Here is a 13527-nt window from a genome sequence, read left to right as displayed (position 1 = left end):
TTGTGGGGGTGGGTGGGGTATGAGATAGTTTTTGTTCACTTAGAATTATGCCTCCCCCATGATTATTGAATTGATGATAGAAGATATAACAAGAAATATATTGGTGTTAATCACATATTGCTATGGAAACTCAACTCATTGTCGGTGATTTGACTCACTGGGTATCCCCGATAGGACAGGGTAGAACTCCCTCTTTTGGTTTTTGAGACCTAACTGCTTTGTGGTTAGGAGCCTGCCCGGGAACTCACCAAGCCACCCAGGGCTCTCTGCCTGGGGTTGAAATTTAGCATGCTTTCTGTGTGACCTCTTAAAGTGACTTTGGAACTCTGAAATGGAGAAACAAATGTTTCTTATCCATACATTTTCTATCTACCCATCCCTGATCCCTGCTGAGTAAATAACATGAACCAAGCAGTAGTTTTCTTAACTGAAATAGAATGCTATCAAAATAATAAATACGTTGCTGAAGACCACATTACATAGCCTGCAAATATCAGTGTGCATTCCAGAATTAAGCAATGAGCATTACTCATTTTTCTAGATACTACAGCATATTATGTATTTTCTCCTTTTATGTAGCTTTTCTTCCTTTAAAAAATATTTTGGTGGTAGAGTAAGGAGGATTCATGAGTCTGGGAGAACAAAGTAGATGAATAATTTTGGAATTTAAATGTTAGGGTTGGTTAGAATGTTTGAGATAAAATGAGATGGAGTTCATTTTGCCCTTGATGTCAAGACACAGGGATTGGAATGGTTTAAGATGCTGTTTAGCCCAACTCTTTTCTTTAAACTATAATGAAAATAGCACATAATCAAGTGTCTTTGTTTTTGAAACTGCCTTCTACTTGTATGGGGACTAAGAAAGCTTATTACATACAATTCTTTTCAACAAGACACTCCCCCCACCCCCGCCATCAGAAGAAACATAAATAGTTTTGCTGCATTTTATATGGCATTTTATCTTTTTGTGTTTTTAGCTTAGAAGGTGAGTTTGGAATATATTAGACTGTTGAGATTTCAAGAGCCCCAAATTGTTAAATTTTAATTAAATGATTAAAATAGTGAAGGATAGTGAGAAGCTGTTTTATTGTACAATTGATGAATATAATAAAGAATGATTTATGCAGTTTGTTGGATTACTATAGATAATCAATAGCAGGAATTAAAAAGATGATTCTTTTAAAGGTAGAATCCCTTGGTATTGCATCACTTAATGGATTCATCTGTTAACGGAATGAAAAGTTGGAGCCTTTGGAGAAGGTGATCTACTTCTGAAAAAATTATCATTGAAAACCTTGTGGAACAGAGTTCTGCTTTGACAAACATGGGTGTTTGAAAGGCAACTTTTATTTTCCCTTTTTTCAGTATAAAGACAGGGAAAAGGAATTTAAATAACTGAGAAGAAATCACTAGTTGGTAATAGAGTCACTAAAAAGGAAAACATTACCCTGTAGTTTTAATTAAACCCCCCCCCTCCCCCCCATTTAATGAGATTTGCATACGAGTGCAATTGTTCTGTGTGTTTTTTTTCTCTCCCTTAATCTAGCCGTAGAATTTTCATCCTTGGGCCTTCTCATCACGTGCCCCTCTCTCGATGTGCACTTTCCAGTGTGGATATTTACAGAACACCTCTGTATGACCTTCGTATTGACCAAAAAAGTAAGTATGTAGAAAGCATATAGCTTTAAAATACCTGGAAAAGTTTCAGTAGAAATTATAACTAAAATATAAAGTGTTGAATATCATGGGATATACATTTTTGTATAAATTGCATTAATTTGCAAAAACAAATAAAACTAAAATAAGTCTATCAGAAGAGTTTCTTCCATCCACAAATGATAATAAATGCTTTCCTGCAAGCTATAGAGTCATTGTTTTGTTTGCATTTATACTGAGGGAAGAAATTTGAGAATATTGTACCATAAGAGAAAAGATTAGTACTTGTACCAACTTGATTACCACACTGAACTCAGAGATTGGTGATTATATCTTTATTTCCTCTCAAGTGATTTTTATGGGAACATAAGGAATTGTATAGTTTTAAAACACCACATCTTTTATGTTGTTTTCTTTTTTCTTAGTACTTTAGAGATCACATTTTAAAATTAGATGTGTCTCATTTAATAAATATGTAATGTAAATATATATAACTATAGAAAGTAAACATGTTACATAAAAATACTTTAAAGTATTTTTTTGACAATGGTACAGAATTTTAAATATGTGGACAGGGCAGAGGCAGAGGACAGTGTAACAAATACTTATGTACTCATGATCCGCAAGTGATCAAATTTTTTTTCCTTTTCCAGAACTTAGTATACCTCCCCAGAGCTAACCATCTTCATGAATGTGATATAGATCTTCCAATTCATCAGATTTTATTTTGAGTAGATTAGGTCTGCTTTTCTTTTTTTCCTTTTTTTGCCATCATCTTTTTTTTTTTTTTTAATCATTTTATTAGGGGCTCATACAACTCTTATCACAATCCATGTCAATTGTGTAAAGCGCATTTGTACATTCATTGCCCTCATCATTCTCAAAACATTTTCTCTCCACTTAAACCCCCGGCATTAGGTCCTCATTTTCTCCCTCTCTCCCTGCTCACCCCTCCCTCATGAGCCCTTGATAGTTTATAAATTGTTATTTTGTCATATCTTGCCTTGTCCGATGTCTCCCTTCACCCACTTTTCTGTTGTCTGTCCCCCAGGGAGGAGGTCACATGTAGTTCCAGGTCTGCTTTTCTTCAAGAAATTCTCAATTCCTTTTGTAGGGTGAAAGAATCCTTTGCAAAGGAAATAATCACTTCTTTTTCCTAATTTTTCAGGACTTATTTTTAAGTATCATAGAATATTAGCAGTTTTATTTTAGAACTAGCCTTACTTCCTGGGATAATTTTCAGAACACACTCTTTTTGAAACCTCATTGGGGCATTTTAGTTTTGGATAGCCTACCAGAAAAGGAATGGATAACATTGAAACAGGTATAATTTTATTGGTTCTGTGCTATGATTAAAAGCAAAAACAACCCTTAAATCATGCCCCTCCCGATCACAAATTTTTCTTGTGTATTTATTTCTGTAAAATAATCAGTTTAAGTATAGTTCATGAAAAGGCATTGAATTAGTAGGTCATTTTAACCTGGCATGCCGTTATAGTGAGTTTATGTTGATCTCTCATGAGCTTAACTTTGAATTATGAGAAAATTAGCATTCTTAATGGGAAAGGTAGAAACCCGAGATGTGAGATGATAAATTCCTTATGTTTCATTTAAAAACAAACAAAAAAAATCTCTTCTAAGACTGCATAATTAATCGCATGAGTAAATAGACCAGTGAGTTTTTCCCTCCATGTTTCAGTAGGAGTTTATGTATTTTGAAATAGCAGGTAGTGACTGTAAGTCATGAAAAATATTTAGAGCCAGAAGTGATTTTAGAAATAATTAATGGCACTAATAAAAAATTTAAATGATTATTTTATATATAACTATGTAACATATACAAATGGTGAATATGCTATTACACGTAATTTTATTTTATCTAGTTACATTGAAAATAGCTACTTTTTTCTAAATAAAAATAGATGAGAATATTTTTGTGTTGCTTCTGTCTTGCTAAAACATATACTTTTATATTACTGAGTGGCATCTCACAGGCTTAAGGATATACTTTAATATATATGTTTTCATATATTTGAAATCCCTTTAGTTTACGGAGAACTATGGAAAACAGGAATGTTTGAACGCATGTCTCTGCAGACAGATGAAGATGAACACAGTATTGAGATGCATTTGCCTTATACAGCTAAAGCCATGGAAAGGTATATCGGTTAATGTAAAACATTACAGAAAAGTCAAAAATTAAATTAAAAAATTTTGGAATGCTTTTAACCTAGAGGAAGAATCATTAGGGTAAAATCGTTAGATTTTTAAATTTGAAATGAAATAAAATAATAAGATAGAATTTTAAAATGTAGTTTGAAATTAGTTTTGAGTACTTTACCTATGAAGGTTTAAGGTAAAAATTGACATGGTGATTTTTTTAGGTAGGAGGAAGAATAAACCTGTGAGTGTTTTTGCCTGCTATTTTCCTCAGTAGATGTGTGTATCTCACAATAATAATTACATTCTTTTATGTTAGTGCTAATATTTCAGATTTGGAAATTGCTTGAGAGATATTTATGTCAACTTTATACAGAGAACATCGCTCAGGGGAGCACTCAGAATGAGCTCCGTCAAGTAGAATGAGGTTGGTGACAGCATCCATGTTACCAGGACATAATGTCCAACATGTAGTAGTTAGCGGTTTATTTTGATACAATGAAAAGGAAAAAATGAAATGCCCTTAGGGTTTTCTTTCTGTTAGAGGTAGCACTCATTTTTTAAAGATCTATCTTGTGTACTCGTGTAGAACCCGAGTTTTTCAGCACATTTTTAATGTGGTTTTTGTGTTAAAATTAAGTGCCTCAGCTGATGTTTGAGTCAGCTTATACTCGAGTATATACAGTTCTTTTTTCTGATTATCTCACTTTTTATATGAGCTTAATATTTGTTTCTTCCTAAACATGGTGGATTTATTTCCTAGTAATGTGCCCGCTACATGGTAGGTTCTTAACAAATATTTTTGTTGATCAAATGTTTTAATGAACATTACACATTTTTAAATGCTACTGTTGTTAGCTAATATTTACTGTGAGTAACCAAAACTCACACCTTCTCAGACTACGACAGATTGCGTTCTCCTCTTACCCTGTAGTTGTTTTCTTTTGACCCTAATTGTGTATGTCCCTCTTGGTTTTTACATTTTTCTTGCTGGTTTGTCCATTATTGTTGTTTTAAAATTCATTTTTCACTTTTAATTCTATATACAAAGTATTATTTATCTCAAATCTTTTTATCCCTTATCCATTCATAGTGATAACCATGAGGAATTACATAAACCCAAAGAATGTTTCAAAGTTCAGAGTGACATTAAATTATGAGTCATATAAATTTAAGTTAGTTTTATTTCAGTGCATTCTAATTCTTTAGAAATTGTTAAATCACAAGTCTTGCCTTGGTATAATCAAAATAATCCATTTCCCATCCACCTAATAGGTAAGTTCTGTTGTTTGCTGAAATTTTTACATATTTACATGTATATTTGTTATCTAAATGCAGATTTAACCAGTTCCAATAAAATAGAACAAATAATTTGTCAATAATATTTTCAAGAATTTTTTTAAGTAACTTTGTTGTTTCAAAGTAAAATCACCGTGTATTGTGGAAATTTTAAGAAATTAACTGCTAAAAATAAAAAAATTTCCGCCTCTGCTAAATGACCTGGTTTTATTTGTGCTGTTAGGTACTGTCAACTCAGATCTGACTCCTAGCAACCCTGTGTACATCATAGCAAACCCGGCCTAGAACCCCAGCACCGTTCCAATGAATCGTTATGATGACTACTGTTATGCATTTCACTTTTTAGGAACATGTTCTTTAGTTCCCAGATTACATGATTGTTGTAGTTTTGTGCTACTGAGTTGGTTCTAACACATAGCAACTTTATATGATAGTGCCCTCTGTCCCCTAATTCTTTTTAAAATTTATTATTAATTGGGAATTAATACATATGTCATTCCATAGTTCAATTGCGTCAACATTACAATTGCTACCACAATCAGTTTCCAAACATTTCCCCCTAATTCTTACTCTTAGCTAGTACCATGTATTTTTCTTTTGTAGTATTCTCTGAGTTTACTATCAGTTATCTATTAGTGATAAATTACCCCCAAATTTACTGGCTTAAAATTACAACTTCTTAGTGCTCACAATTTGGGGACAGGATTTGGGCAGGGAACATCTTGCTCTGGTCTACAAGGTGTTGACTGAGGTGACTCAAATGATGCTAGAGGATGCAAGATGGCCTCACTCATGTGACTTGGATCTTAGTGCTACCTTTTACTTGGGGGGAGGTGGGGGGACACCACAGTTATATTTCACCTGGCCTGATTTTTTATCAGCCAGAGCTTTTCTCTGTTCCTGGGCCCTTTTCTAGAATGGGGGCCTGGACTTCCCACCACCACTGAGTTGATTCTCGCCTGTAGCAACTTTCTTTAGGGGTTCCCGAGCGATACATTTTTGTGGGAGCAGAGGGGAGCTAAACCCACGTTTGTAACTTTCCTAAGGCCTGGATTTGAAACTACATGGTATCATTTCCACAGTGTTTTCCACAGCAAACCACAAGGTCAGATTTAAAGGGAGGAGAAAGAGATCCCACTTCCCAATGGAAGCAGCAGCATGCATATATAAAAATAGAAGGACTAGTCATTAGCCATCTTGGCAGGAAGTCTTTTGGTGGCTACTGTACATCTCTCCAACCTTCAGTGTGTACTCCAAGATTTCCATAAATGTAGTAAGCCCATCATGCTCAAAGTCCAGTGTCTCATGATCTACATCAGGCTGTGACATGGATGGACTTCATGGGTCTGGCTCCTGTTGACTTGGAAGCCTGCTAAGTAAGACGAGTTATATGTTCCCTCTCTTCCCCACAATATATTCTCAGTGGATAGCTGTGACACAAGTGTAGTTGACTACATCCCCAATGAACTGTAAAAGAATGGGATTCATAACACAGTCTCTGTTTTACAGCAATGTGGAAATTTAACAAGGGGCCAGCCTTTTTTTATTAAGGCTTGTTCATGCTTTAATTGTAAGTGACATAAGTCATTGTTTTCTTCAGCTTTTGTTTGGATCTTGCTTTGTTCTCCTTGTTATTATTTTTCCTCGTAAATAAAATATGGGCCTTATTTGCCCCTGAGTAACATTATGGGCCCCTTTCATATGTGTGAAGAAGACCTACTGGACCAGTGGTCGAAGTGCTCGGCTGTGGGGCAGAGAGAGGTGTGTGATTGGACCCCTCCTGCCTCTCTGCTAGAGAAAGACATGGCAGCCTCACATAGGGAACACGTTGGAGCCTAGAGACTTCTTGATTTGGAACGGTGTTTCTTTTGTTCCAAACTTAGTGGAATGCCTTAAAAAACATTTGTGAATTTATGTATCAAATTATAAGTATAGTTTATTAGGGAAACACCAGTCAAATCTAGTGTTTTCTGAGACCAAAAACCAATCTCCCTAAACTTTTGACCCCAAGTTGGGGTGCTATAAGTGTTTTAAAAGCCCTTTTGTCTTCTCTCAGAGAGTATACAAGTACTACTTTAAATCTCTCTGAGGTCTCAATAAAAGTTCTCACCTGTACACTCTTGATTCGACACCTTTTTGACTATCAGTGTTTTGGGTCAAACTAATATATTACTTACTTTCTGGGGCATGGTGCTGGTCGTGAATGGAGGTACTCAGTTTCGGGGATCTGCTGGTGTGCAATATGGGTCACTTTAGTGACAGTTTCCGCTTTGCTCTTCCACTCTCCATAAATAGTCCTTTGTTGCCCTTTCATCTTCTACCTGCCTTTCAGTACTAAAAGCCAGCATGACGTGTTTTAAGTTGCAATTACTCCTTACTTACAGGTACCATTTTTTTTTTTTTTGGTTGTAGGTATCGCTTGTAGCAGGAAAAAAAATCATCTTCAAATACCTATCACTTTTATTTTAGTTTCCGGACATCGGAAATTTGACCAAGTCATTGGAGACAATTCATCTCTTTCATATGCTGGGGGCTCCAAATGTTTTACTTATGTAATATCAGGGACCATTGACGTGTCTAATTTTTCCATTCTTGGTCCTTCCTATCTCCCTGTATGTGCACTCATCCTTCCAGGCTTGTTTCAGAATATTAGTTTCTTTATGTCAGCAGCATTGCTTGGAGCTCTTTACATGGCCGCTCAGGGTAGCAAGAGAGCAAATGTAGAAACTAACGAGGCCTCTCACTTCTGTCACACTGCTGGTCAAAGCCACTTGGAAGGCTGGATTCATGGGGGACGAGGCAAAGACTCTCCTTTTGATAGGTATAGTATTAGTATGAGCATTTAGAATTGGGGGAAGTTTTTAGTGGTCTTTTATGTGGATAATCTATCATAATATCCAACCAATGTCTCTGGTTGCCTATGTGATGGCTATCTACTCTGCCTGATAATCCTTTGGTCTCTTAGTTCCCTGAGGGTAGCTAGTTTTCTGTTTATCCTATGTGCCTAGCATTGAACCTGATACAGAAAAAGTGTTCAATAATTAATAGTTGAATGAATGAAAAACTTTTGATTTTTCATGCTTCTGTTAAGTATTTGTATTAAATGGGATCAAAATACTTTTCATATCACGAACATATTTTCACACTGTTTGTGTACTCCATCTTATTGTTTTTCCATAGGACTTTATAGTTTATGCAACATTTTAATCAAATCTTAGACATTTAAATTTTTGCCCAGTTTTTTACTATTTTAAACAATCATGATAAGATTTTTTTTTTGTTTTTTTTTAAGATTTGTTTTTTAAACTAGATTTCTAAGGTATTTATTTATAATTTTATGTGTTGTTAGCATAGACTTTTCAAATTATATTCATTTATTAATGTTCTTTTTAGTAAGTAATGTTAAAAAGAAAGCATAAAGTGTCATATTCTTATTGCCCAGGTAACCCTATTGAGTGGGGGGTGGAGAAAGCATGTACACAGTGTGAAAATGCATAAAATACCAAAAAGTACAAAATAGTGAAAGCCTTTCCAGAACCTCTCAATGACAGTCGTTTTGCTACCAATATAATTTTTTGCGTATACTAGTATATTTACTTACCCTTACTAGGGTAGATTAAAAATCATTGCCACCAAACTATGGATGTCTTCATTAAACAAAAATATCAAAAGTCCTCTGTCTATGTCTGTCCACTGCTGATGGTACTGTTTCCGTCTCACCTGGCCCGGAAGAATTCTGCAATCTTGGATTTATTCCTTATCAAAAGAGCAGTTTTAGCATTCTTGGGGCCCTGATATTTTGTTTCTTTGAATTATTTTTTGATTTTAGGGTCCATAAAAGAAGACGGAAGTGGGTCCAAGACAAACTTTCTGAAGAAAATTCTCTTAGTATCACCCTTGCTTTCCTTCAAGATCAAGTGTATTGTTGTGATAGAAAAAATCCTCATTGCAACTTTCCTGATGTTTCCTTTCAGCACTTTTGGAATTCAGACATTTCTGTCTTCATTGGGTTTGATAGTCCTTCCTCTCTGTTCATCTTTGAGGTCTTCCTGACCTTTCTTAAAATGCTCGATCCACCCAAGACAGCGTGCCTTTAAATGTTGCAAAGCCTTTCTGATTTGGGAAGCTGTCCATTTAAGTTTTGTTAAAAATTTTATACCAGCCTTAACCTTGAGATTTGATTTTTTTCTATGGCATTAAACACTGCTCCCCTCAGTCCCCCCTCCCCCGGTTTTTTAAGGCCACCTTAACGAATCTTATCCAGATGTACAAAAGAGAGAAGTTGTTTGTATTCATGTAGTGACTGCAGAAACATATTTAAACACGTGTCATTTATTTGGAATAAATCCATGCATGTAGGAACTAGAACCCCAGTAGGAATGTTTTGTTTCGTTTTTTTACTTTCCCTCATAGGTGTATGTATATATATAGGTTTGTAGTTATATATAAAATATATATGTACACAATGTGTATATTAAATATGTAAAGCAACATCATGTTTTATATACTTTATTCTGTTCCATTTTCATGTATTTTTAATATTTAAATCCAAAATAATTGTTACTCTTACCTGTATTTCTTAAAGTTTAACCTAAGTTATGTTAAGATATTCAGAAATGTCTATCTTGGAAATGTATGGAGTCATATCCACCACCACAATCTTGCCACGGAACAATTCTCCTTTGCCGTAATTATGGTTTATTTTAATAAAATGTAGAGTTAACAGGATGATGTATTAACTTTGAGAGTGAGTGCTAAGTATAACACTGAAAAGCTGTTATGTTTAATATAATATTATCATTATTTTCTTAGCCATATAGTAATTTAATATTACCAGTATTCTGTAACATAGACAACTCAAAAAATACAGTAGTGTATATTCAAATGTATTTCACATTTTCTGTGAGTTCTGTCCAACAAAATTCGGAATGTCTAAGATTTGATAAATATTGGGAAAGTATGAAGAATGCTATCATAAATGACACTCATAATATTAATTCTCGGGGTACCTAGATAGTTAAGAAAATCTTGTTTACCCAGTTCGTTAGGCTCAAAGCATTTTTGTTATTCTTTTTATCCCTATATTTACTATAGTTTTTGTTTTCCAGCATGAGAATCCTACAATTAGTACTTTTGTAGGACATTAAAATTCTGTTATGTTATTCAAAATGGATTAAATTAATTAAAATTTCAAAACTTAAAATTTTATTTAATTAAAAAATATTTTATTGTGGTTTCAGTAAAAATTAACATAGCAAGTTTATGGGCCCACTTGACAATTTCTGTACAAGGTATTCTGTGATATCAGTTACCTTTTTCATAATTTGTCAACATTCTTATTGTGTTCTTAATTTCCAGTACTGCTTTAGATTAATTGTTGGCCTCATATAGACCTTTTTTTTTAAGTAGCCTTATTCTTGGGAAATATCTTTTATTTTGTCTGTGAATCTGTTATTTCACTAAAAGATGATCTCAGGATAGTTTGTTTGTTTTTTCCAGGACAGTTTTATTGGGACATGATCCATAATCAACAAGAGTTATACAACCCATAATAAAGAAGAGTTATACAGTCATTACCACAGTCAGTTTTTGAACATTTTCTACTTATGCTCCTTGTTATTACCTCCCCACCTCCTCTGCCTGAACCCCAAGAAACCAGGTATATGTGCTGCCGAAGCGAGCACACCCCAGGAAACCATGAATCCAGCCACTGTCTCTATAGCTTCACCCATGCTGGACTTCCTGCACTGAAAAGCATGCAACAGCAAAAACCAACCAAACAAACAAATGAAAGCTAATAACAATAACAAGTTAAAAAAGAGAGAAACGTCAATTGAAAATAAAGTATAGAATATTAAAAACTAGCACAACTTTAAAATGGGTCAAAGGGGTATAAATTACGAGGTGTTAAATTTTAACTTAACCGCATCTGCCATTATCCGCCTTCCAGTGCACTCTGGGTGCTAGCAAGGCTGTGCTCCTCCCTCCCTGGCCTAGTTCAGAGGGGATATTCGGGAGGCTTAATCTACATGTATCCCCCCTGCTGTAACTTTTAAATGGGTCAAAATGGGGATCAAGTAAGATGTAACTTTGAAAAAAATAAACAGTCTTGTTGGGACATGATCCAGGTATCATACAATTTAATAGTTTTTGTTTTTTAACTGCTGGAACTTTCAGATGTGTCCACAGTGGGATCAAATCGGATATTACATTTTAAGGATGTTACATTTTAACCTAACTATATCTAGTATAATCATCTGTACAATCTCTTTCTGGTAACAAGCCTATCCATAGCCCTTGGCTATTGACCTTAAAGGACTAATTTTAACTTTTATAATTTGAATTCTTGCAGTTAAGTGTCTTCTGTTGGTTAAAGTGGAAATTAAACATTTCTTCAGATTGCTTTAAACCAGTGCTTCTCAACCTGTGGGTTGCGACCCCTTTGGGGGTCGAACGACCCGTTGGCAGGGGTTGTCCAATTCATAACAGTAGCAAAATTATAGTTATGAAGTAGCAACGAAAATAATTTGATGGTTGGGGATATCACAACATGAGGAACTGTATTAAAGGGTGTGGCATTAGGAAGGTTGAGAACCACTGCTTTAACGTGCAACTATAATGAAATTTATGAGTTGATTTGATGTGTTTGAGAGAAGCTTTAGAAACAATTACATTTCTATGATTTTCTGGTAATTTTAAGATCTTTTCATTAGTGATCATTTCTAAAAGTTCCAGACAATAAGAGAAGCCAGGAATATTCCTGACAAAATCCACATCTAACTACTTACTTAATCTCTTTTAATAGTTTTAGTTCAATATAATTAGTGTATTATGCAATTTAACTGTTCAATTATATTAAGAGTTGTGCAGTAATCCCCACAACCAATTTCAGAGCATTTTTTTCTTCATGCTTATTGTTATCTTCCTCCCAACTTCCCTTGCCATGCCCTAAGTAAACATGAATCCAGTTACTATAGCTATAGATGTACCTGTCCAGGATTTCATATACAAAACACAAACAGGAAACAAACAAACAAAATCCAACAATAATGAAATAGAAAGACTTCAATAGAAAAGAAAGCAGAAAACAAAAATTCAAAATAACTTTAAAATAGATGGAAAGGGAGATCAAATGATAAGGTGTTAACATTTTAGCCCAATTACATCTGCCATAATCAAGTGTACCATACTCTCTGTCTGATAGCAAGACCTCATATCCTTGGACTACTAGGCTCAGAGGGGATTCAACAAAGCTTAATCCAGGTGCGGACCCTGCAAATGGATTTTGGGCTTCCATAGTTATCCATAGCCTTCTGCAAACAAGGTGCTAATAGTTTTAACTCTTGATACCGCCCCTTCTTCAGATTTGGATTTCATTATTTACAATCTGGATCACACAGGCTGGTGTGCTTCTTCCATGAGTTGACTCTTCACTCAGGTGGCTCTTGTTTGAAGACAATCCTTTAAGACCCCAGACTATTCTTTCTGTTGCCTGGATACCATCTAATTTCACACCATACTTGGCGAAATCATCTATCTCTTAAGTGATCTTTTCATGAGGGCAAGCATCTCCCAGGGCCATGTTCATTAGAATTAATTTTTCTTAGACCGGGGCTTGAATTAGATATGGCCCCCAAATCAGTTCATAGATCTATGGTTTATATATGCCTCTGATTCACTTTGATCATTAGCATTTTATGAGTGTTTTCAGCTGGAGATTGGCCCTTTCACGCCCTGTTGCCTTACCCTTCGTTTCCCTTTTCACCAATTTATGATTGGGGACTGGAGGTATCTTGAGTAGGTGATCTGTAGAGACTTAACCTTAAGAGTGGTAGGATTCAGAAAATTGAAAGATTGTTAAAAGATTACAGAGGCCGTTGAATGCGATTTTAAGGTATCTGTCTAGATTTTGTTCTTTGATCAGTGAACAGTTAATAAAAATCAGGTTACATGATTAGAACTGAGCTATAATAATATTCTTCCTTGATTGTGTGATGGCAGAATGAAGATGCGTTAGAGTTACAAAAGACTGGAAAAAACAGTCAAATCACAGGGGCTTTGAATTAAGGTAGTAATTAGGGGTAGCACACTGAGCAGATAAAAAAGATATTTAGGGTTAGAATCAATAGGGTTTGGTAAATGTCCCTATCTGGGGGCGTAATTATCATTTGAAGATTACACAAAAGTTTGAAGTCCTGTTAGTATTGCCATTGTCAGCAATAGTAAAGCTAGAAGTAGTGGAAAGCTTAAGACAACAGGGGGTGTGAGAATCTTGATTTATTTAATAAAATGATGGAATTTTTTTTATAAAGGTGAAGCCAAATTGGGCTTATTTTGATACGATTGTTAGTAATTTCAAATAATTGTATTTCCAAAATGAAGCTTAGAATGGCTCTTTTATTAATTGTTGTC

General features: G+C 34.8%; 1 protein-coding gene across 1 annotated transcript in view; it reads left to right on the top strand.

Moving 5' to 3' along the window:
- MEMO1 (mediator of cell motility 1) overlaps positions 1–13527 on the top strand; it is a 67122-nt gene that overhangs the window by 11639 nt on the left and 41956 nt on the right. Inside the window, exons 3-4 of the mRNA XM_030884696.2 lie at positions 1547–1659; positions 3704–3815. Coding sequence (XP_030740556.1) covers positions 1547–1659; positions 3704–3815 — 225 coding nt within the window. The remainder of the gene's footprint in view (positions 1–1546; positions 1660–3703; positions 3816–13527) is intronic.

Source organism: Echinops telfairi, unplaced genomic scaffold, assembly GCF_000313985.2.
Source record: "Echinops telfairi isolate 266 unplaced genomic scaffold, ASM31398v2 ScPeMD7_10;HRSCAF=50, whole genome shotgun sequence".
Taxonomy (NCBI): Eukaryota; Metazoa; Chordata; class Mammalia; order Afrosoricida; family Tenrecidae; genus Echinops; species Echinops telfairi.
This window is presented reverse-complemented; position numbering and strand designations above follow the sequence as displayed.